Source organism: Petromyzon marinus, chromosome 62 (assembly GCF_048934315.1).
Source record: "Petromyzon marinus isolate PM22_M1 ecotype Great Lakes invasive population chromosome 62, UKy_Petmar_22M1.pri1.0, whole genome shotgun sequence".
In the NCBI taxonomy this organism is placed as follows: domain Eukaryota; kingdom Metazoa; phylum Chordata; class Hyperoartia; order Petromyzontiformes; family Petromyzontidae; genus Petromyzon; species Petromyzon marinus.
This window is the reverse complement of record NC_133728.1, coordinates 1,945,012-1,969,903: the sequence shown is the minus strand read 5'-3', so window position 1 is coordinate 1,969,903 and position 24,892 is coordinate 1,945,012. Positions and strand designations below refer to the sequence as shown.

General features: G+C 44.6%; 1 protein-coding gene across 3 annotated transcripts in view; it reads left to right on the top strand.

Moving 5' to 3' along the window:
• The window catches only part of LOC142906244 (nectin 1a-like), a 71,622-nt gene that overhangs the window by 46,222 nt on the left and 508 nt on the right, over positions 1 to 24,892 (top strand). The window contains exons 7-12 of one of the 3 annotated variants that reach the window (XM_076053632.1): positions 8,959 to 9,097; positions 9,834 to 9,885; positions 14,242 to 14,393; positions 15,459 to 15,510; positions 16,704 to 16,736; positions 17,468 to 18,648. In XM_076053632.1, the coding sequence (XP_075909747.1) occupies positions 8,959 to 9,097; positions 9,834 to 9,885; positions 14,242 to 14,393; positions 15,459 to 15,510; positions 16,704 to 16,736; positions 17,468 to 17,533 (494 nt within the window). In that variant the 3' untranslated portion in view covers positions 17,534 to 18,648. Of the gene's footprint in view, positions 1 to 8,958; positions 9,098 to 9,833; positions 9,886 to 14,241; positions 14,394 to 15,458; positions 15,511 to 16,703; positions 16,737 to 17,467; positions 18,649 to 24,892 lie in introns of those variants that run through there. The other 2 variants (XM_076053634.1, XM_076053633.1) reach the window with 2 other exon arrangements.

Genomic DNA, 24,892 nt, shown 5'->3' with positions numbered 1-24,892 from the left:
TGAACAGAGACAAAGCAGTTAGCAGTGGAGTGAGCATAGCGACGGTGATAGCGGAGAGCGGAGTTGAAGAAGTTAATTCTAGATTTGAAGCTTTCGTGACTGCAAGGATCCATACTCTTTGGTTCTATTCGGTAAAGGCACGTAGGTAAAAAATAAAACAAAAATCACGACGTTTCAGCAACAACACAAATGGCCTTCATCAGGTGAAGGGACCGTACTGTCCAGAGGACAGCGTTGGAGTGAAGACAGCCAAGCCCAGGTCGCATCCTTTAAGCTGTGTGAGAGGAAACAAACGCCTTGACAAAGGAATTAGCATAAAATGCTGTCGAGGACCGGCACGGGGGGGGGGGGGGGAGTTTACAAATGTTGGTGTGAAGGGAAATAAGCTGCTGTGAAAGTTTGGGATACACTACCTGAATAAATATACTGTACCATTGAAAATTAGTTTAATGTTTGGTATGATTTAGAACATCTTTCCAATGATTGCTTAATTTGAAACCATCTTCTCGGTTGAAATTGTGTCTGTGTTTGTAAATCTGAATTGCCTCGTGGATAAATATCTGATAAAAACCCGTGGGTTTGCAGAGGACCTTGGTATCGGGGAAAATTATATCGTGATCACCCACAGCATTGTAACAGTGATCAGCTACGGCAGAAGAATTCGTTCTGCCGTGTTTCAAATCTGATTTGTGCTCGCGAATTCGGTCAGAGACATGTCGTTTCGTCTCCCCGATATAGCAGTCACCACAGGTGCAGATCAATTTGTAAACCCCGGGGTACTGTAAGTCATGAATGACATCCTTCACAGAAGGGATCAGGTCACGGATTTTGTGTACTGTATTGAACCGGACCAGGATCTTGTGTTTGTTTAGAATTTTGGAGATCTTTTTAGTAACGCCTGCTATATATGGAAGTGTGATGGTTTTGATCAGAGTATCAGGTGGTTGTTTCTGTATGGAGGGAGAAACAGCTTGGCGGATGGTACGGTCAGAGTATCCATTCCTTTTGAGGGCCAGATGTACATGTTTTAATTCACTGGTCAGGTGGTGTTGGTCCGAAATGCAATGAGCCCTGTGGTATAACGTTTTGATGAGATAATTCTTTTGCGTCAGGTGGTGGTGGGAATCAGGTTTCAAGTATGAATCTGTGTGGGTGGGTTTCCTGTAGACAGTATGTCCCAATGAGCCATCAGGTCTCCTCTCTAACAGAACATCCAAGAATGGCAGCTTGCCATCTTTCTCCACTTCCATGGTGAATTTGATAGCGGGGTGTCTGGATTTAATGTGGTCTAGGGAAAGGTCCATAGCTGGGAGGCCATGTGACCAAATGACGAAAGTGTCGTCTACATATCTCTTCCACAGGGAAGGTCTGAGGGTGGAAGTCTGGATGGCATCTGATTCAAATTTCTCCATGAAAATATTGGCTATCACTGGTGACAAGGGCATCCCATGAGGGTATCCTCATTCTTTTTCGATTTAAAGCTTTCGTGACTGCAATGATTCATCTTCTTTGGTTCTTTCGGTAAAGTCACGTAGAATGAGAATAAAATAATAAATTGATAAAATAAAATAACACAATAATATTCTCACGACGTTTCGGCCACAACACAAGCGGCCTTCATCAGGTGAAGGGAGCGAGACTGTCTGGTAGGACAGCGCTGTCCTACCAGACAAGGCCGCTGTCCTACCAGACAGTCTCGCTCCCTTCACCTGATGAAGGCCGCTTGTGTTGTGGCCGAAACGTCGTGAGAATATTATTGTGTTATTTTATTTTATCAATTTATTATTTTATTCTCATTCTACGTGACTTTACCGAAAGAACCAAAGAAGATATCCTCATTCTGTTTGTAGAAGGAGCCATTCCAAGTAAAGTAGGTATTGTTGAGGCAGTGCCTAACCAGTGCAGGTGTATCGGGGTCTAGTCCATGTTGGACCAAATTTTCAATTATTTCAATGGTATCAGGTACTGGGACCTTGGTGAACAAAGAGACCACATCGAAGCTGACAAGGATATCGTCAGGGGACAGTACAACGTCTTTGACCATAGAGACCAATTGGGCTGAGTTAAGTACTGCTGAGGGCGTCTTGTCAGTGAAAGGTAGCAAGGTATCTGACAGAAAACGGGGCAGTCTATAGGTAGGGGAGTTGATCGTGGATATGATGGGTCGTAGTGGGTGCCTTCTTTATGAATCTTGGGAAGACCATAGAATCTAGGGGGTCTTGCATTAGAAGGTTTTAGGGAAGGACGTTAAGTTGGGTCGATTAGGGAGGTCGAACTTGTGATGATCTTGTTGGTTTTTATCGCTAGGCTATTAGTAGGGTCATTTTTTTTATTTTTGAGTAACTTCCATCGTTGAGCAGATTCTGGATTTTGTTGTTGTATGAATCTTTATCCATAATTACAGTAGCGATGCGCTTATCGGCTGAGAGGATGACTATGTCACTTCTGTTTTTTTAAATTCGCGAGTTCAGAGCGTTCATTTTTGCTGATGTTGCTAATGGGTTTCTTAGCATTCTTAAGAATAGTGGCTATTTCAGCTCTCGCAACATCTGCTTGGATGTGTCCTACGCCTTTGAGGGCTACATCGACCAGAGAGATGATATCATCTACTGGTATGTGTTTTGGGGTGACAGCAAAATTTAGCCCCCTAGCCAGTACTGTTTTCAGATTGTCCGAAATTGGGGTGCTACTCTGATTAATGACGATTTTGTTGACGTCTAGTTTTGTTATATGTGGAACTGTGTTCTTCTTTGATAGGTGGTTGGATTTAGAAATCAGCTTAAAGGACGCAACCTGGGCTTGGCTGTCTTCACTCCAACGCTGTCCTCTGGACAGTACGGTCCCTTCACCTGATGAAGGCCACTTGTGTTGTGGCCGAAACGTCGTGATTTTTGTTGTTTTATTTTTTACCTACGTGACATTACCGAATAGAACTAAAGAGTATGAAGAAGTTAGCGGCGGAGTAAGCGAAGTAATCGTGTGGAGTGGAGAGACAAAGGTGGCGAGCGAGTCGAGTGAAGCACGGCGAGCGAGCCGTGGCGACCAGGATACTGTGGAATGTGGAGGACATGCTGAGAGTTGTAAATAAAGCGGTGTTCGAAGAAAGACAGAAGTTGTCCGAGTGAAATCGAACACTACATTTGGTGTCAGAATGTCTACGAACCACGCCAACATGTGGAAGACGTCGGCCAAGAGAAGGGACGTGCTGACGGACTTGTCCGACAACAACGAGGTGAACGTGATTGCCGCATCGGGGCAAGTGGGTGCCGCTCCCCCGGCGGGCGGAACGAGCGTTGCCGACGGGGCTAAGCCAGCCCGCTGCCGTTCTCGCGCTGCCGGGAAACGTCGACGACAGAGCCGCTCCTCCCACGGCGCTGCAGGCGGGGCAGCAGGACGCACAGCACGCCGCTGCTTCGCCGCCATCGCGAGGGAGAGCACCGAAGCTGGAGGAGAGAGAATGCCGCCGCCACTAATGTGGGTGCTGGGGCGGGAAAATTGTGCGCATCGTGCGCGTGCGACCGCCATCGTGGCGGCCGGTCGGGACATGGTTCCCGCCGAAACACCGTTCCCGCTATTCTCAACGCCTGTGGAGGAAGATGTTCAGCCATCTTGGTGGCATCCTGTCGCAAGAGGATGCCATGGTTCAAGTTCCTCACAGCCTCTCAGGCGAGTCGTGACACAACGCACCCGGCCCTAAACACACACCTCACCCATCTTGCATGTGCCGGGTTACTGTTTTTGCATATGGGGTTTTGTTGACCGCTGGGCTGCTGAACGAGGTTCTGGCTGTGTGAATGTAGGATGAACGCAATGTCTGTGTTCGTGTGTGTGGTTACGGCATCGGGAGTGTTATCTGATGGGGATGTTAATGATTAATTCGTGTGTCGAGCGCGATTGTTATTGTTTATACTGTATGGAGCTTCACTTGCAATTGGTTATGTGAGACTGTGAGAAACTTTGATCGTTATTGTTGCCAAGGTATAGATTGTATCGGACTGTATATGCTGCGTGTACTGTATTACCTCATTCGGCGATTCGTGGGATTGTGTATAGTTGTTTTGCTTTCAACTCGGTTGGTACAGCTGTGTGCTGCAATGCGAGTATCTGACATTATGAGTACTGATGCGGGATGTGAAGTGTATTGTGGTGACCGTTGGGTATTTGAGATCGTCACAAATTGTGCGTGCCTGTTCGACATTGGCGATGGTGACATGCTGCCATTGATTTGGTATTGTGCTAGCTGTCAAATCTCTTGGGGGGCAGATCCTGACCAGGATGGCCCAGTACGTGTTGAGTGTCTAACACGGGTATGTGGTCCCATCATGCTATGAATGATGGTTTGACCAGATGGCCCGGAGGTTGAGGCCCTCCGTGGTGCGTCTGAAACTATACGATGGAGCTATAGGCACGCCCCGGCGGCCCGGAGTTCGAGACACTCCGAGGTGCGTTGAAACAGTGGGCTGGAGATGTATCCCTCAGTTGTCAGGGTGCATGTTGTGCAGTGAGGTAACGATGTGTCTTCTCAACTCGGTTGGGGCAGCTGATTACGGCAACGCGAGTCTTGGAGAAACACTGGTTTAAAATTCTCCCGCTATGGCCGATTCGTGCGATGAATGGCGGCGACGCGCAGAGGCGTCGGAGGGTGCGAAATGCGCTGTCTGTCATTATTCCCAGAGCAGTATACTGGGATGGGAGTGCGGGGAGAACCGCAGAGATATGCAGGGAGAACCGCGGAGACATGCGGGTGCGCGGGGATTGTGGCATTGCCGTCCAAGCATGCGGCTGCCATTTTGTGTATGCATGGGTATTTGTGTGATTTTGGGCTGATTGTAGAATGTGTATTTGGTTTCTTCCGCCGGGCGGAATTGATCATCTCCACTTCCCTGGCCAGGTGACTGTTGTGTCCGACGAGCCGAGGCGAGTGTTCGTCGAGTGATGCCTCAGGAGGGTTGGTTTCTCTCGTCACAGGATTCCTGCGCCTGCCGTCCTTGGAGTCGCCGGTTGTGCTGGCTGGATGTGGACTTGAAGGGGGGAGTGGAGCACGTGCTCGCCTCCCCTGGGGGCTCGGCCACGCGAACTCATTGAAGACTGGCCGCTGGAACTTGCTCCCGATGAAGAACTTTCTATTGACTTTTACGCCTCGTACGGCTGTTGTAAATATGTTTCCGCGATGCGTTGGTGTTGTTGTTGTTATTTTGTTGTTCATTGTTATGTCAGAGGTACTCCACCACCCAGAGGTCGAAGTGTCGTCGTAGCCGGGACGGCTAGATTTTTTTTTATCACGGGGGGATGGGGGTGATGTAGTGGAGTAGGAAGGTGCGTAGCACAAACAGCGTGATTACATGATCACACAGACAGTACGGGTTATCTTGGGTCAGTCTGTAGTGAAGGCGACTACAGTGCAGGTTATGTTGGGGCAATTAAGCTCGGGTAGCCGTGGACGGCTGCGATTGGTTGGTGCTGTTGCCGGGGTTGGAGAGGCGTCTGGAAGTCTGGCGAGAAACAGGTGCGACAGTCACGCGGAGCGCCGTTGGGACGCGGGTTAATTAATTGGGGGTGTAATGAGAGCGGGTATAAGAGCGGGAGTCGGAGTCAACAGAGGGGAGATGAGTTGAAGGGAGTGGAGTTGAAGGGAGTTGAGTTGAAGGAGTTGAGCTTGGAGATGGGTTGACGTTGGAGAGCTTAGGGGAGCTGGAGTGAAGAGTTGGAGGTTGGAGTTGCTGAGTGCAAAGTCGCTGTGTGCGAAGACGCTGGGTGTTAAGTCGCTGTGTGCGGAGTTGCTGAGATGGAGTTAGAGACGAAGCAGTTAGCAGTGGAGTGAGCATAGTGACGGTGATAGCGGTGAACAGAGACAAAGCAGTTAACAGTGGAGTGAGCATAGTGACGGTGATAGCGGTGAACAGAGACGAAGCAATTAGCAGTGGAGTGAGCATAGTGACGGTGATAGCAGTGAACAGAGACGAACCAGTTAGCAGTGGAGTGAGCATAGCGATGGTGATAGCAGAGAGCGGAGATGAAGAAGTTAGTGGCGGAGTAAGCGAAGTAATCGTGGGGAGTGGAGAGACAAAGGTGGCGAGCGAGTCGAGTGAAGCACGGCGAGCGAGCCGTGGCGACCAGGATACTGTGGAATGTGGAGGACATGCTGAGAGTTGTAAATAAAGCGGTGTTCGAAGAAAGACAAAAGTTGTCCGAGTGAAATCGAACACTACACTTGTATGCAGACAATTACCTGTATTGCACACAAACGACAGGAGGTACAAGAATAATGCATATGCATAATGTACTTGCATAATGTACGTTGATTACCATATGAATAACCCAACCAAAAATGAACACCCATTGTAACTTATATGCAAACATTAATTTCCTCCTTCACACGTGAAGGGCTCACAGAAGGACAACTGCATATCTGCTATAGAAATAATAAAGACCCTCCGTGTCATAGCGCAGCTCAATCTCTCAGCATGAAGTCTGCTCAAATCTCAATAATGATACAGCCGCTTATCATATCGAATAACATTTAAAGTACAAACATCTACCCAAATATCTGTAATACCTTCTAAATTTCCTAGTTCCTGATAATACTACTTAAACGAACAAATACGTACTCGTATAATAAATTCAAATTTTACATCGAATTATATGAATATGTAAATTAGATATGTCATATTTTACTGATGGTAAACATAAACACGATTATTCTTTCCTATGCAACGAAACCTCTGCAAAATACCTATTCTGCTCACCCCGTTAGCTAAATGTTAAAATCAAGCTCTAAGTCAGCCATTTTGTGCCGTCCTAATGAACAGCACAACGCAATGATGGCAAATGTTTTCAACTATTACAAAAACATCCTCGATTTTCAACACCAAAACACTATTATCATCTTCCAACTCTGCTATATCGATTGATTCTAGTTGGATTAATCAAAATAAATAAGTTATTAACACTAGTATATATAAAACACTGTGTAACAACAACAAAACGTGTTCCTGGGTAGTAAGAGTTATTTTCTAATTGCTTATGACTCAAAAGTACAGAAAATGGCTATCATTCCCCACAAACTTTGCTTTTGTGACCAGGACAGTGATATTTAGAAATTTGAATGAGAAAACGTGTGCATTTGTGTCACTCCTTCACATAAAAGTCCTGGTCACAAAAGCAAAGTTTGTGGGGAGGGGAATAATAGCCATTTTCAATACTTTTGAGGCATAAGCAATTAGAAAATAACACTTTCTACCCAGGGACAAAAATCGTGTAATTAGGTAGCTTGCTACGAAGCCGACGCCATCTTATTCATTTCACGCGCAAAAACGCCAAACAATATACTAGTTTAACACGTAGGCTTTCGCGACCAATATCATCCATAAATCAGATTTTTTGGGAGAAATCGTGTAAATATATAAATGTGTCATTAAACCTGCCACCAGCCGACACAGCCAATCATTAATCACCCCCCCCCCCCCCCCCATTTCGTGCAAATTTGCATGTTGTTTACCTGACAATCCTTACTAATTGGCTGTGTCGGGTGATGGCGGTGTGGGGGCTGACGTCCACCTCCCCGCTCCCCGTGAGCGTGCAGGGCGTGACGTCAACCCCCTCCATTCCCCCCTCCTCCTCTCCGGCCGTCTCTCTCCGCGCCCCCGCTGATCGGGTGATCAGTTCTGAGCTCTGAGCCAGATGACATATTTTTGATGCGAGTATGAGAAAAGTTAGCTTAAACGAGCCCTCTCGTGTGTACGTGTAACCATAGTAAACTGATAACTGATGGTAAAACCCACAGCTCACAAACGGCTATTTCAAAGGTGGACTTTGACACTCGCATCTCCAATCTGCTGTGGGAGGCCACTCAGCAAACACAGGTGAACGAGTGTCAACCTTAAGACGAGATAAATAGGCGCACGTCACGGATCTATTTAAAATAGGGACGCCACGATGGCTAGGATACGTTAACTACCTTGCCTGGTATACAGGAGGTCGTGGGTTTGATCCCCACCCTTGATGCCTGCTGTATATTTGGAATTTTCGTGTGTCTCTCCCCATGGTTGTGTGACATTTTCTACGGGTCCTCCGGTTTTTCCCTCCACATTTAGAATCGGTGTGCGTTGATAGAATATTTGGCTACTATAATTTCCACATTATAAGCCAGTTCATTGGGCTATCATTTGTGGCAATGTCGCTTCTGAAAAATAGCTATACAGCTCAATAGGCGATCTGCCCCTGCCAAACACTTACTCCCAATGCGAGGCTGACTCATTACACCTTGCAGAGGATTGCTCTGCTGAACAAATAGTTTTGCGGTTTAATTTGCAAATGCGAGGTTGCGTTTTAAGTCAATGTTTAAAAAAAATCATGGAAGCTGGTTCGTCGGTGCGAGTATTCGTAAGTAAATACATTTTTTTTTAAATTTTACCATGAGCTATGTCGCTCTTTTTCAGAAGCGACCTGGCCACAAATGATAGCTCAATGAAGTGGATTATCATGTGGACATTTAAAGCAGCAACTGTGGGTGTTCGTAAGAACAGGTGTTCATAAGTCGAGGTTAGTCTATACCATTGTTTTAAGCTATTTATAAAAAAAGGTGGAGCTGGCATGTTGTAATGGCGAGCCACACTTGGACTTGCAATCCAGCTCGGCAGTTGAAACCGGGGGGCAAGTTAAATCCCCGCCTCCCCGCCCACCTCTGTCAACCCAGCAGGAGTACAAATGGGTAACTGATTGGCAACATCACGTGCGGAGAGGCAAAGTGTGGGTACTCCCCACCTGTCCACCAAGACGTCTCACCGGCACCGAAGACTAGGCCAACGTACTTACCGGAAGGGGCTCTCAAGTGGCGGGGGGAGGGAGGCGCTTCCGCCAGCCGTGGCGTGGGCGAGCAAATTGCATATCTGCACCGTTACCCAATTTAAACTTCAGGAAATATTAACAATTGCCCGCAAATGTGTGTGTCTTTTGTAGGTGGTGGTGATAATGGTGGTGATGATGGCGGTGTTGAGCCCTGGGTCATAGCTGTCGCCGTCATTGTGCCACTGTTGGTTTTGGCTGCAGTGGCTGGATCCGTCTTTTTATTTTGCAAGAAGAAGGGGACTCAAGCAACGTGAGTTCCCAATGATTGATTTAGATCGAGGTGATGAGTATGGTACTGCTCATGGACAAGAGGGGTTGGTTGGGCCAGTGTTGCCCTTGAAGCAGAATGTAGCAAAACGAACCCGAAAAAGGTGCCGGATGGTCGCTAGAGCAGTGTTGCCACCTATTAATTGTATTTTACCAGGTAAGGCCCACTGAGCTATATAGCTCTTTTTCAGAAGCAACCTGGCTATCACAAATGAAGTGGCTTGTCACGTGGAAATTTACAGCAGGCAAAAACTACAAACGCGTGATGTTGATTTTAAAATGTGGAAGGTAAAATCGGAGGACATGGAAAAAAAATTGCACGCAACCACGGGGAGATGGAGAGAACGCAAACTCTAAATATACAGCAGGCGTCAGGGTCAGGATTGAACCCACAACCTCCTCGTATACAGGAGGTCAAAAAGGCTTTCTAAAGTAATAAGAAGAGTTCACAATATCAGAAAAATCATTAATGTTGACATCTGCATCCATCGGTGCACATCCGTCAATGATGCTATGGGCGGCGATGTGTCCCAGCAGGTAGCGAATTCGCCGCTTCCTGTTGCAGAGGTTCACAGTTCGAATCCAGCGGCCGCCCATATTTTTAGTACCTTGGCAGGTGCGAGTGTATTAACCATGACGGTCCCGCACACCACTAAGCTTCACTGTGGACGAATCGGCTCGAGCTATTGTTGTCATCGATGTCTAATGTTTATCTGCAGGAACAAGCGACAACATGGCCGGGACGCTCCAGTAGGTTCCGCACACCAACCGGTAAGCGGCCGTCTGCGCTTGCCACAAACAACGATGAGCCGGAATGATTCCAAGCCACGATGATTCCCAGTCGGAGTGATTCCCAGCTGCAGCGATTCCCAATCGCTGAAAAACGAGCGTCGAAATGTCGCGATGCTTGCCGCCCGTTTTTACAACCCTGCTGGAAAATTCGAGACTCTAAATTTAAGTAAATAATCTAACGGTTATTCTCCTTCCAATATTTCTCTCGCCATAATAGAAATAAAAAATGCAAGTGTTTTTGTTGCACGCCCCATTGAACGCAAGGCCTTCGATGCATGTTTGTATATTGAACTACTTTCTCACCGTATGCAGCCAACCGTGCTAATCGGTTGGTTAAGCCAGGGGTCGGCAACAAAATTAACAATCAGAGACTATTTTTTTCGAATTTGGTAAATAAAAACTCCCTATTTCAAGAGCTGCAATGCATTTAGTGAATACGAGACGGTGATCCTTAAAAACGTCACGAAGCAGCAGTCCTTAAATAGTCGCATGTTGCTGACCCCTGGGTTCGAAAAATCCAGAGACAGACCCAGTTTGAAGCTGGCTATGTGTAGACTGCCAGTGCACTCTGATAGAAAATCATAATCATTATTCATCTTGGAAAAATCCGATTAGCTTTGAAGCTATTTTTCACAGATGTCCAGTGGGGTGGGTGATGTCAACCTTCTCGTGGCCCACCCTGTTGTGTGAACGAAGTTTACAGGAAGTTTCATCACGAATGACATCACTAAGGAAACCATTTGTCACCCGTCGGCCTCTGGGTTACAGCAGAAACAAGAAGCCTGGCAACAAAGGTCCTCCTCAGGGCCAAACAAGCCAATCTATCGGCCCCTTGGTTCGTCTATTTCAACTAAATGTTGAGGGCCTATCCCGAGCGAAGACAGATGTCCTCTCAAAGGTCCTTCAGCACGAAAACATCGACATCCTTACTATCCATGGGACACATGTGGAGGAAAGAAGCTCTCTTCGATTGAAGATTCCAGGGTACATCGTCGCTGCTTCTAAGAGCCACGCTAAATATGGTCTGGTTACTTACATCGCGCATCACATCAAAGACGCAAGGGAAGTCATTTAGACAGACAACGACTTCACAATTGGTACAATAATCGCTGGTGTTACTGTGTACAATGTCTATAAATCGCCAACAACAACCTGGCACCTACCACTATTGCCAGCGGTACAACATCCCGTAATCTACGTAGGTGACTTCATTAGCCATCACACGATGTGGGGCTACCCGGTGAACGAACTGGCAGGTGAACAAATCCTTGATTGGGCATCTGCGCAAAGAGCTCTTCCTCGTTTGTGATGCCAAGCAACAAGGCAAATTCCACTCTGCACAATGGAATAGGGAATACAACTCAGACATGTGCTTTGTAACTACAGATTAAGAATGGCTCAGCCTTTGCCCACCACGTGAAAATATCTGCCTTGCTTCCCACCAGTACAAGCCCATGGTCATCCATGTTGATGACGAAATCCCAGTAATAACCAATCACACTAAGACCCTGCTGGAACTTCGGGTGGGCAAAATGGCCTGGTTTTACGGCTGCTGTGGAAAATAATATCCACCACATCTTACTAACCCTAAACTTTTGAGCAGTTCATCATACTCGTGAAGAAAGCTGCCAGAGATGCGATTCCGCAGGGATATTGGAGGTCCTACACCCCCGGCTGGACTGCAGAAAGTGAAAACCTTCTCCGAGAACATCAAAGTACGAGATTGTAACAGCCCTTCTGGAGTGGCTAGATTCTGCCAGACGAGCAAAGTGGGCAGCATTGATGGAGTCTTTTGACTTCACGCACTCCAGTCACAGAGAATGGGGGTTACTGCGGAAGCTCGGAGCGGCACCTGGACTGCTAAGGAAACAGCTAATGGGATAGTTGTGCGCTTCTCGATAATGCAAAAACTATCGAAAGTCAATTACAAGAATGCGCCGTAAAACAAGCCACAAAAGATACACTCTCCACCAGTGACCAAAACTCTCCAGTGTCTGCAGCTGTACTTCCAGAAGAAATAGATGCCGTACTAGCAGCAGGTAAAGCCACAGGAATAGATGTTTTTTACCCGCAATTCCTAAAACACCTCAGCAGCAAAGGAAGAACCTGGCTGGCAAACTCTTTTTCAAAAATCACTGCCACCAGCAGGCTACCAAGATTTTGGAGAAAAGCAAAAGTCATTGTTCTCCTTAAGCAAAGAAAACCTGATGATGACCCGCACAACTACAGGCCAATCTCTCTTTTTATATAGTAGCGACATGCCGGTCACATTAAGCGGCAAGTTCATTTACGCTGATGATCTAGCACTGGTCAGCCAAGCAAAGACACTCAAGACATCTTGAACACCGACCTCAAGAAATTGGAAAATTATATCTACTCTTTGGTTTTATTCGGTAAAGTCACGAAGGTAAAAACAAATGAAAATTAAATAAAATAAACAATTAAAACACGACGTTTAGGAGGCAACACAAGCTTCCGTCTTCAGGTGGAAACAGTCACAGCAAAAAATCGCTGCACCAAGTGGCGAGGCTCTGGGAACCTCGGTCTTAAATACAGGTTAAGGCAGGGGGGGGGGGAGCCATGTAAGGGGACCTTGGTGTGGTGCGGGGCTGAGTTAATCCGTCTTTTGTTGTGTAGAGGGTGCGGGGGATGGGTCACTGTGTGTGTGCAATAGAAACGGAAAAATAGAAAAATTAAAGATCGGCAAAAATGTGCTCTATTTAAGCCCAAGGTTCCCAGAGCCTCGCCACTTGGTGCAGCGATTTTTTGCTGTGACTGTTTCCACCTGAAGACGGAAGCTTGTGTTGCCTCCGAAACGTCGTGTTTTAATTGTTTCTTTTATTTTATTTTAATTTGTTTTTACCTACGTGACTTTACCGAATAAAACCAAAGAGTATGAATTCTTGCAGTCACGAAAGCTTCAAATCTAGATTATTTCTACTCCTGGCGACTTAAGCCAAACCCAAAGAGGACAGCATCCTCACCATTCCATCTCAACAACGCGGAGGCAAATGGTACACTGAAGATTGAGTTTTGTGCTAAAATCATCGCCCGTGATGCACTCCCAATATACCTTGGTGTGGGCTCGATCAGTCTCACTTTCAGGAGACACATTAAGCAGTGGAACAACAAGATTAAACCGGCACGAATATCATCCATAAACTGGTGGGAAATAGGTTGGGGCTGTGATGCACGAACACCATGAACTGATATACGGAAGCCACTGGGAGCTATGACACTTGTAAATAATCTAGATTGACAAACTCATTTCTTTGGGACTTCTTTTTTCGTGTAGTTTGTTGTCCTTCCCCCGCACCTCCGATTAGCATGGTTGGCTATTTATGACGCGAAAGAAGTTCAACATACATACATGAATAAGTACCTGCTAAATGTTCTGGTGACATTCAAACAGTATAAAACGTACACCACCACCTTCATCATCATAAACTTTTCCTTTCCTATAGTAGCTTAACATTTGTAAGGGTTGCCGAGAAGAAAATCCTATTCAGGAATAAAAAAATAAATCAGCATCTACTTATACAGTTTAACAGCTCTGTATGATTTCAAATAGCACGCTCGACTGTAAACTAGCTAAACTTTTTTATATTACCAGGTAAAGACCACTGAGCTTTATAGCTTTTTTTCAGAAGCGACTTGGCTATCACAAATAATAGCTCAAAGAAGTGACTTATCATCATTGTGTAAATTTATAGCAGCCAAATATTCTAAACGCACGTTTCTAACTGTGGAGGGAAAAACCAGAGAACGCGGAGAAAAATCCATGCAAACTCCAAATACACAGCAGGTGTCAGGGTCCAGATCGAACCCATGACCTCCTGTATACTAGGCGAGGTAGTTAACATCTCACCAATGCAAATGCTAAACTCTCATTGGAGAGGAAATGTCAGAGGGTGGAAGAGCTGACTTCGAGCATGCCCAATGGAATTTGAAGGTGGAGAACGTTCAAATTGGATTGGTTGTCAGGGAAGACTGAATTAAATTTTTTGGGGGTTCGGTTGGTGACCGTCTTAGAGGAGATTAATGGGATCAAATGATTGGTCTACGCCAGAGATGGACTCCTTCATGGTGTCGTCTCACCAGTGTTAAGCCAGAGAATACAAAAAGGTGTAATGGCACGAAGGAATGCCAATGTAAAAGTATCAATAAGCTCGGGTTGAACAGTTATAGATAAGTACAACAAATGTTTATTGTACAAAAGCAGATTCCATCCGTCGCATCGAAGTGAATCAACATCGTTGGGAAAGAATGTTTAAAATTTTAAACTATGTTTTCCTTTTAATGCTGACCCTTCTAACCCCACCGCCCCATGCCTAGTCTCAGCAGCAGCAGCAACATCAACAGCAGGACGACCATCATCAGTACGAATACATCGACGGGAAATTCCCATCCCACAATCTGGAGTCACAACAGCCGCCCCCTGGCAGTGCCGAATTCTACAATGCGCATGCAGAAATCACTTCCAACTGGTATGTACAAGCATTCCAAACATTGTTATGTCGATTGAAATATCAGACTTTTACTATGATAGAGGTTTTTTAGGGTTATATTTAGCATAAATATGAATGTGTTGTTAAACCTGCCACCAACGAAACAGCCAATTAGGTAAGGTTTGTCACGTAAACAAAACATGCTAATTCGTTACTAGTTCGGCACTAATCGGTTGTATGTTAGAGAATAAACCCACTACAACATTTACAATTCGAGTACCGTTTTGCTGGTAATTACAACAACAACCAGCATCATCAGGGGACAGTCAGAGTTGTGGAGAAATCCTGTTATGGGTTTACTCTGATCTAATATTGTTATTATTCTTTTTATTTTACGTTTTCTTTTTTAAGATTCATAGTAGATCCAACAGAAAGGGGCTTCTGAGTGCAGTATAAATAGAAAAAATATCTCTAAGTTTATCTTAACGTAGGTTTTTAGCATAGACGGAGTTTGACTTTTATATTTAGGGGGAGGGGTGGACAGGGTTTCGCTTTGTCCCCCACATTAGGAATTGTGGCTACATGTAATTTTTTTTTTAATCTTAATTGTAAACTACTGAAAATAAATGTATAAAGGTGTCCAGTTTGGCGCGGGGGTGGGGGGGGTTGGCATTTCCCCACCCCCCGTTCCACCTTGTTATAGTTTTCTATATCTAAATTGGAAATAATCTCAGCGATTAGGAGCAGTTTCTTCGAGCAAGGGAGAGTTCCAAATCTTGAGGGCTCACAAAAGAAACGAAGCGTGGGTGCTTTGCTTAGATAATTTTTTTAACCTACAGCATTTTAATTGTTGAAGTGGTATGTAGTGTATAATGTACCATATATAATATTTGACACTGAAATCAAGCAAAACTAAATTTTTGTCATGCGCACGGTGCTGATGGCCAGTCTGGTTCCAGCCTTTGGAGCGTTTTTGCGGGGTTCACCGGATCGGCCCAGGGACCACCTGATAATGTTGGAAGCCGGATAACTAATGATCAATTACTTAAAGGTTTTCCTTTTTTGTGCATTAATCTTCGAAAAAAATATATCAACTCTTTTTAGGAACAACCACAGAGAACATCTGTATGAGAACAACCTGAATTCTACTGAATCGGTGGGTGAATTTATAAGCTAAACTTACTACCTGCCTCGGCCATGAACAGTGTCTGAGCAATGTGATATCCATGTGTGTGTGTGTTCGTACATACAGTAGACTCGATTATCCGCGTGTGGTTTATCTGATTTGCGGATTAACCACGCCCCTGAGATTTTGACGTAAATTAATAACGCGTGGATTTTCCATTAATACCTACATTAATAATCTAAAAACCAGTTATACATTGTCATTCTTGGAAATGTTTATTACATTTCACGTGCTTAGACTGACCAAAAATATCTGCTCTGATGTTGAAGGGCGTGGTTCTGATGTCACTTAGTGGGTCAAGTCTTCTGCTGGGTGGGAGCAGAAAAGTGTTATGACTGAGCACGCGCATCGATCGGGTCGATATTCGTTCTTAAATGAAAGTTTTTTCTAAACTTTACCTATATTAGTGGATTTTTGCATAGAGATCCGCGAAAAATGAATGTATTTTTTGGATTAACCGCAATTTTGAATTATCGGCGGCCATCTACTGAACACACTCCTATAGTGTGGCGGTTAGCGCGCTACTCTATGAACCCGACTATCCGATTCCCGCTCGCGGTGAACACCGGTAATGATTATCTGTACCAGGCCTTGGCCTCCTCTATGTTTACTCGGCGTCAAATGAGTACCCGGTGCAGTGATGTGTGAACATCACCGCTAGGGAGTAAAAGGCGGCCGAGTGTGGTGCTGGCCACCCATCCGCTCGTGTGCTGTGCTGGCCTGCATAGGTGCTGCTCGCTAACAGCACTTGCCACAACAATCTGTGAAGCCCACACGGGGGAATCTTTGTCCCTATACATGCATAAAAAAATCCCTGTTTAGTAATCATAGACTGCCATGGAGAGAGCTGTAAAGTGAGCATCTATTTGGGATGAGGTGCAAGTGGTGATTAGCACCACAAGCAGCTCCCCAGTGGTAAATAGAAATATGCACTAATTTATTTTATGACAGCGTTGACCTAGGGGAGGTCCAGGACAGTTTCAGATTTCACCGCGAACAATTGAACCATGGCCAAACAGATTTCAGTGCTGCAAACCATTTGCACCACCGGCACAGACACACAGGGGGAAAATAATAATCTACTCATAACATGTGAGAAATTTGTACCGACATTCAACACCTAATTGAGTGCGTTTTGCCACCTAATACCCACCCCATTGCAGAACCCACAAAACCAAGAGGGCGTTCACTACCAGGTAAGCCTCACGCTAAGTAAGGATGCCTTCGTTGAATATTCTTTCGTTCATTCGTGTCTCAATCCGTTTGTCCTGTTGAGGGTCCCATAGGCAGAATGTAAAGTAAGGTTGGTCCAGGCCTCCATTTCCCTGGCGACAGACTCGAGCACTACATTACTATACACTACTACACTATACACTACACTATACAATACTATATCCTACACTACTATACATTACCATACACTACTGCACTATACACTACTATACATTACTATACATTACTACACTATACACTAACATACACTACTATACATTACAAAACACTACGACACTATACATTTCTATACACTACTATACACAGCATCTAGCTCTTCCTGGATAATTTCCAGGTGTTCCCAGGCCAGCCGAGTGACATAATCTCGCCAGAGTGTCCTTGGCCGGCCTCGGGGTCTTTGCCCAGTGAATACACTATGTAACACGATTTTTGTCCCGAGTAGTAAGTGTTATTTTTTAATTGCTTATGCCTAAAAAGTATAGAAAATTTACATTATTCCCCACAAACTTTGCTTTTGTGGGGAATAATAGCCATGGTCGGGACAAACCAATGGAGAAGAGTAGTACCATGCCACCCACATTTGAGCTGGGAGAAAATGGGACTTGATTTCAGTACGAAATTGTACATTATACCTGTAGCGATGAACTCAAATTAATCAACAAAAATGCAGTTTTCTTTCCTTTTCATTTCACAGCCTCTGAAGCCGTCCACAGAGAAAACTTACGATAAATTACACCATCCCACATACGAGAATGTGTGAGACTGAGCACTTTAAGCACATTGCACTAAAACGACACGGTTAAAACCAATGTACACGAGTTAATTAGGAGTTTAATTTATTCGAGAATTGTGACGTGCCCACGTAATAAGCACTTTGGAGGTGGAGTTGGTGCATACAATAGGATCATGTTCGGTGATGGTTCTATCTTTAAGTCGTCCAAAGTGAGGTACGGGGGAAGGACAATAAAATAAAAACACGAAAAGCAGTTCTAAAGAAATGCGTTTTAAATCTAGGCTTATCCGTGTGGACTTTGGGCATGGATCTCCTTGTATACGCGGTGGGTTTATTCTGGCTCTCCAATGTATTGCCCATATCATGAAAATAAAATGTACTCAAATTTGCTAAACATCTGAAGCAGAACTATGTGAGCATCATTTGTAAGCAGTTTGAGATGCAGGTAGACCAGCACAGCGCGTGTTACAACTTTAATGACTCTCGGACAACAGGAACTGTAGAGGGTTGCTTTATTTCGCTTCACGCGGATTACTTGGTCAGGGATGACACGCAAGTGGCGACGAGGCAAAGACAGCGTAGACGCGACGAAAGCGACGAAAGTGATGACGCAAAGACAGCGACGATGCGAAGACAGCGACGGCGTGAAGACAGTCGACCCCGCTCCAACGGCAGCCCCGAACCTCGCCTATCTCCCCTTTTATTCCAAGGCGTGGCCCTCACTCCGCCCCCGGCCACAACCCCATTCTCGAACTCTCTAGAACTTCCCAGATGGTTCCCTTCTTCTCATAACTCCCCTCTGTTAATATTCACCCCTGTAATTACTCCCCGTAACACACATTTACACACAGACATGTAATTATCGGTGATCAGCTGTATTTGAGTCTGTATTGAAAACTCACTTCTTCAAACTGGCCTCCACCCCTAATTTTGTTTTTATTTCCTCCTTTTCATACATAGCCAAATTGGGATATGTATACAGATTAAATGCTTCTTGTAAATGTAAATATTTATCATTATTATTAACTGAACAATACATGACATAGGTCCTGGGCTTGGCCAGTTCCGAGTCGAGTTGCGAGTGATGGAGGACGGTGCAGGGTTGGATTGTAGATCCCCGATATTCTGCTTTTTTAAATAAAAATAAAACATTTGTATCGGCATCTATGCCACTGATCTGCTCCGGATGTTTTATACATTTGTAATGACCTAGATAACAGACCGCTTACCTGACACAAGCGTACGGTCAGACAAACAATGAGAAAGTAGTCCAATGCCTCCCATTGGTGCTAAGACGCCTTCACAGTGATTGGTCGGGAGCAAAAATTTAAAGGGATTTGAGGAAAGATTTTAAAGGTGAAAAAGCGGGAAGCAAGGGTAGACTGCAGAAGAACAGTTGAGAACCTTTGGTGGGGAAGGGTCAGGATTGGCCAAAGGGAGTGGGGTGGTTGAAGCTTCCAGAGAGGGGGTTTTGGGAGGTATAAAAGGAGACAGCACAAGGAGAGGGAACGTTGGAAAGAACACGGAGCTCGTGTCATGAACCAAGCCTGGCCATCGTCCGTGCTGTCTGAATAAAAGGCTCTTAAGAAGTCACCACGTGTGTTGGCGTCACTACACAGGTCCAATGAATCAACAAAACAATTGATTCGTGTTTCCTTAAAATGTTATGCTTGCCAGTTGGTATAGCTTTTTCACCATCCACTCCCTCGTGTGCTACAGTGCCGGCTTTCATAGCTGCGAGCAAAGAGCACTTGCACCAACAGTCTGTTAGGCTATGCGGGGGAACTTTGTATTGCTATTTGCTAAAGGGTCCGCTAGAGGGAGCTCTGATACTATTAGCGTGAGGTTGAGAGCAGCTGAGGTGTGTGCACTTCAGTCGCGAGCACGTTTGTGGTCGTACAACGCTAGCCGTGTCCCATCAATACCTCACCAACTCTTCTCCACAGCATCAGTCTCTGGACGTAGCCTATTCAATGTTTTCTACAACAAAAGTATTAATGTGCATTTCGCAATGCATCAAGCGTTTAGCTTGAAAATGTAGAGAAGCCGTGATTTATCTACGGGACCTTTTTTGCCAGAATCAAAAAAGATGAAAAAAAATAATAGGTTTTACCCTTTATGGAAAAAAACAGGAGGTGTTAACATGTTCAAACACCAAATATATATCTCTTTTGCAAGGAATGAAGTCTGCATTAATCACTCGAGCTATAAGTGTTCTGATGCTTGTGTAGAGGATGTTCGGGACATACTCACACACAAACATCACACAACCACGGGTTACGGGTCACGGGAGGGCTGCCGTGTTCGACACGCAATCCAATTATTGAGTGGAGGAAGTCTGATCGGATTGGCCCCAGAAGGGTTAGCAGTGTGGAAAACCCGAGAAGGATTGGCAAGGGGGGGAAAACCCTGGGAGGGTTAACAAGGGCGAAAAGCCCAAGAAGGGAATGAGTGTTAAAAAAGGGGGGAAGACGAACTCTATAAGGGAGAGCATTTGGAGGGTTTGGGGTTGGTTTACGATGATTAGTGGAAGTATGGTGTGAGTTGCCTTGCAAATAAAGATCCTGCTTAACCATCTAAAATCTCCTCTTTACTTGAATTGCCTTCGTACTGTTCGCCTTTTCATGTTCTCTGGTCTGCTGACATTGGTGGTGAGAAGGCCATAAATAAGGCTGTCTCTTGTGTAGGCCAATCAGTTTCAAGGACAATGCGTATATTATTAGAGCGTGTTTGTTTGCATGTTTTGCCACAAGTACGTGTGATTAATGTAAACTTGATGCCTTGCAAAAGGTATCTATTTAGTGGTTGAACATCTTAACACCTATTTTATTGCACGAAAAATTAAAACCTATTCTTAAGCGGTGTTTTCTTTGCTACAATCTACCGCTGCCTGAGTGGCAGTACTAGACAACCGAACTCCACCTAATCTGTAGTCTCATTTGAACTGCCATTAATTAAGCCATTGCAGGTGATAGAGGATGCGGGTTGTCCTTCCTGAGGGACACACGTGGCCACATTAACCCTGCACCATGATCCATAATATATATTTTTGATTGAGTTAGATCGCGTAAATATGAATGTCGTTAAACCCGCCACCACCCGACACAGCATGATTAATATAGTTTGTCAAGTAAACAAAACGTGCCAATAAGTTATGAGTTCAGCACACCGGTGAGGAGAGGAAATCCACATTTACAATTAAAATATGACGTTTCACCGGTAATTATAACCAGCCTCATCAGGTGGCAGCAAGAATTGTGTTGCGACCTTAAATGGAGGGGGTAAATGTGATATCGGAACTTATGAACAAATCAGGTGCGAAGAACAGAGGGGTGGGATAGAGACCGACCGAAATTCGGTTTCGGCGCCAAAAGTTGGCAAATGGCCTCTTTCGGCATATTTTCGGTTTCGGCCGAAAGACAACTTTATAACATTCGGTCTGATTTCGGTTTTGGCCGAAACTGATATTGACTTTCGGTCGTCATTCGTCAACCGAAGATCTATTTTTAGAATATAACGCTAGTGCTACGTCTATCACGCTGCCTTTAATTTCCGTAAATTCCGTAATTAGTCTTGGCCAGAAAACTAGTTTTGCATAAAACCTCAACATTATCAAAATTAATTGAGTGCCCCAGTTGGCATGAGTGTTCTGCAACTGCCGACAGTTGTGTTTGGCAGTATATTTAATATTTCTTTGGTGTCCTTTTAGTCTCATTCTTATCATTCGTCCCGTCTGACCAACATAGGATTTTTCACAGCATAAATTAATCCGGAACACACCTTCTGTTGTAAGCTTCAGTACCAGATATTAGGTTTTGTATTTTTGTGTACCGTGCTGAATCTCAATCGGATGTTTATTTTTTCCCACAAATATGGCGAGTTTATTAGTTACTCCCAAATTGAACAGTATTTAAAAAAATATATTGTTTGATCAATTTCAGCACTTGTGCGATTTTATTTCATTTTGGCATTCACTGCCCTATTGATTTTTGCATCATTGCAACCATTAAATTGCAGCGTTTCTTTAACATGTTTAATCTCACTCCTCAGACTATCACCATCTGACACTTTCTTAGCCCGATATATGAGCATCTTCATGAGAGAGGATTTGCGCATTATTTCACAATTTTGGTCATGCCCAAGCAGAATATCCAGGAATGGGAGAGTTTTATTCACCTCCACTTCCATGGTGAACTGGATGGATGGGTTTTGCGAGTTGACATGAGTTAGGAAATTAATTAAGTGTATCTGTAAGTGTATATTTAAATCGGTTCCATAGTAAACTAAACATCTACCGCTAAGTGGCACGACAGTTTTAAGCAAACCATTTGATAAACTTAGCCGGTTGTTTATAAGTTAAACCCCTAAACATAAGAAGGAAACAACTTAATACTTAAGTATGGATCATCTTTACAAGCATTATCATACCTTTCTCCCATTACAGACGGACAGCGATATGGAATTTAACACGTTCAACCTTATTTGGAGATCGCAAAACAACGAGACAAAAGACAGCTGAATCTCAAATAAAAGCCACAACTCTGGTAGCGACAATTAATAAAATCGCTTAGTGTGCTTTACTGTTCCGCCCATATGTTTCTGACCACCCTCACTAGCCCAGCGCATCTCTTGAACGATGTTTTCCGTGTTTCCCTGGTTAATGAGTGACGAGGGTTTATCAATTAAGGAGGCGCGTGGTTAATCACACAGTCCCAAGTCCACGGCGCTGCCATGAGTCCGAGTGAGCTCGGGTGGTGTGCGTCGTGAAAACCAGTCGACCTCCAGGCAGGCCGGATGAGTGGAAAATCAAGAACTTGGTGCTGCCCGTGTGAAATATGAAAGGGCCGTTTCGGCTGTTGGTGCTTTACGGTAAGCCTGCTTTGATAAACTCACGACTCCAAAGGATTTTCATTTCGCGTGGCTCTACAGTTTAGGCCCTCCAACAGATATCGGTGTTTCAGTGAACTTATTGTACTGGAGTGATGGGGCTTTTTTCAGTGCAGCTCCCGAACATTGGAACGATTTGCTTTAGCTCGTAAGACAATCATAGTCGTGAAATATATTTGAATATATTTAAGTCTGTCTTGAAATCTCACCTCTTTCAATTCGCCTGTACTCTACCGCCGAGTCCTGGCTGTTTACCCTGCACGTTCTGTTTATTTCCTGCTTTCCATACACGGTGGTGGCGCATTGGGATTTATGGATTAAATGCGCCACTTTACAAATGTAAATGATCATTACTAAGCTGTTCTAAAATAGATCCCGACCCCAACTTTGTAACCTTCTTTACCGAATTTTTATTTAAAAGCTAAATTCTGTTGTTCACATTTCATCGGCATTGTAGTGTCTATGTTATAACGTGTGCATCTGGTTAATCTATTGAAGGTGGATTGTTCCATCTCTGGACCATGACAGATGGTGGTGGCTTGGGAAGGCGTTCATCCAGAAGTGGATTTATCATAGCTGATTACGTTAAGATTTCATGGAGTGCCAATTACTGACTGTGATGAAGCTTTATAATCAAAGTACAGCCCATTCTCCTATAATCTGTGTTGTTTTCATTACGCTAATTGGATATAACGCAATTAATGTATTCGGGAACATTTTTTTCTTATAACGCAGAAGCGAATTGGATACCACGCGATTAAGTGAATGGAACTACATCACACGAGTAGGAATAAGTGGTCATACGACTCCCTCGGTGTAGCATCACACAAGGTGGGATGCTGCTGGATGCTTCTAGATGCTACCCAAGCGCCTCAGTCTTTGTGAGATGCCTGTGTACGCATCTCACATGTTATCGCGGACTGTGCTTTACCACCTATATTATATATTATAGCGCGACTTTACCATAACGCCATATTCTGCAGGAACGCAACTGCTACCGCGTTATAGGAGAACACAGCTGTATTTAGATCACACAGAAATCACCCTAGGTGCTAACTCCAATCCCTTCTCCATCCCCGTAGATTACGAGGTGGATAGTCGCTAATTGTAAAGGATCTTGGTTTATGACCCAGCTTTACACATTCCTAAGTGTCGCCCACTCGTAATGTGCGATGGGGCTCATCTCCTGGTTCGCTCGTTGCTGCCGCATGAAGCCAAAACTCCCATTAATTAGCATTGACCAAACATCCCAAAGCGGTGGTGGTGGCTATGCACGTGCAATCCAGCACTGCGGAGGGGGCGAGGGTTGGTGGATCACAGAAACGTTGTGATGTGAAATTCACTACCCATGGGTGTCGAACCGACATACCGTGGCTCACTAAACTAAATTATACAACAAAACTAATTTATGTTGAACTTCTTTCGCACTGTACAAAGCCAACCGTGCTAATTGGAGGTGCGGGGGGAAGGACAACAAACTAAACACAAACAGCAGTTATAAATAAATTAGTTTTCCATTTAGATTTAAAAGTGCATAGCTCCAGTGGCTTCCTAATATTGGAAGAGGGTTCCAGATGGCCACAGAAGTGCATCTGGAATCATGTGATGCGATGTGCTTTCCGGGAGAAGGGACAACATTACCATGTGTGTAGGAGTTAACATACAACCTGTCTCTCGATCCACTGCTGGATGAGGCTCTTCCTAAGCTTTGCGGGTCGTGATGGTTATTTGACCATACTTCACCACGCTGGTCAGTACGGGTTGGTGAAGGTGGAGGGATGTACAGGATAACTATGGATTTGCTACACTGCCCTCTGCCAACCACTGCCTACAACACCAGATTGTCATGCATGGCAAAACTATAAACGTTTTATTTTACCAGGTAAGGCCACACTGAGCGATGTAGCCCTTTTTCATAAGTGACCTGAACACAAATGAGAGCTCAACGAAGTGGACATATCACGTGGAAATTTATAGCAGGCAAATACCATAAACGCATTTTTCTAAATGAGGAAAAAAATCAGAGGACCTGGAGGTGAAATCCACGCGACCACGGGGAGAATATGCAAACTCCAAATATACTGCAAACGTCAGTGTCAGGAACGAACCCACGAGCTCCTGTATACCAGACAAGGTAGTTAACATTTTGCCATTGTGACGCCCAAAATGGCGAGATGGTGATCACCCATCCAAGCACTTATCCAGGCTCTAACCTGCTTGGCTTTTATTCTTTGATAGGGTCAGGCGCATGCCGTGTTATTTGCTCAACGGCGTATATGAGGCCATTATACTGTTTTGCAGTCATACTAACAGTGCTCTATGATATTGTGTTACTTTACAATTGCAATGCAGTCTGAAGGAAAGTTGAATAAAGGTATATGTGCTCATGTCTGGGTAGAAAGGATGAGCAGATGATACAAATTGCCAGTTTTGCACAATACAATGCTTTTACCAGATGGGCATTGCATGGTATGCAATTTAAAATGTTTAACCGTACAA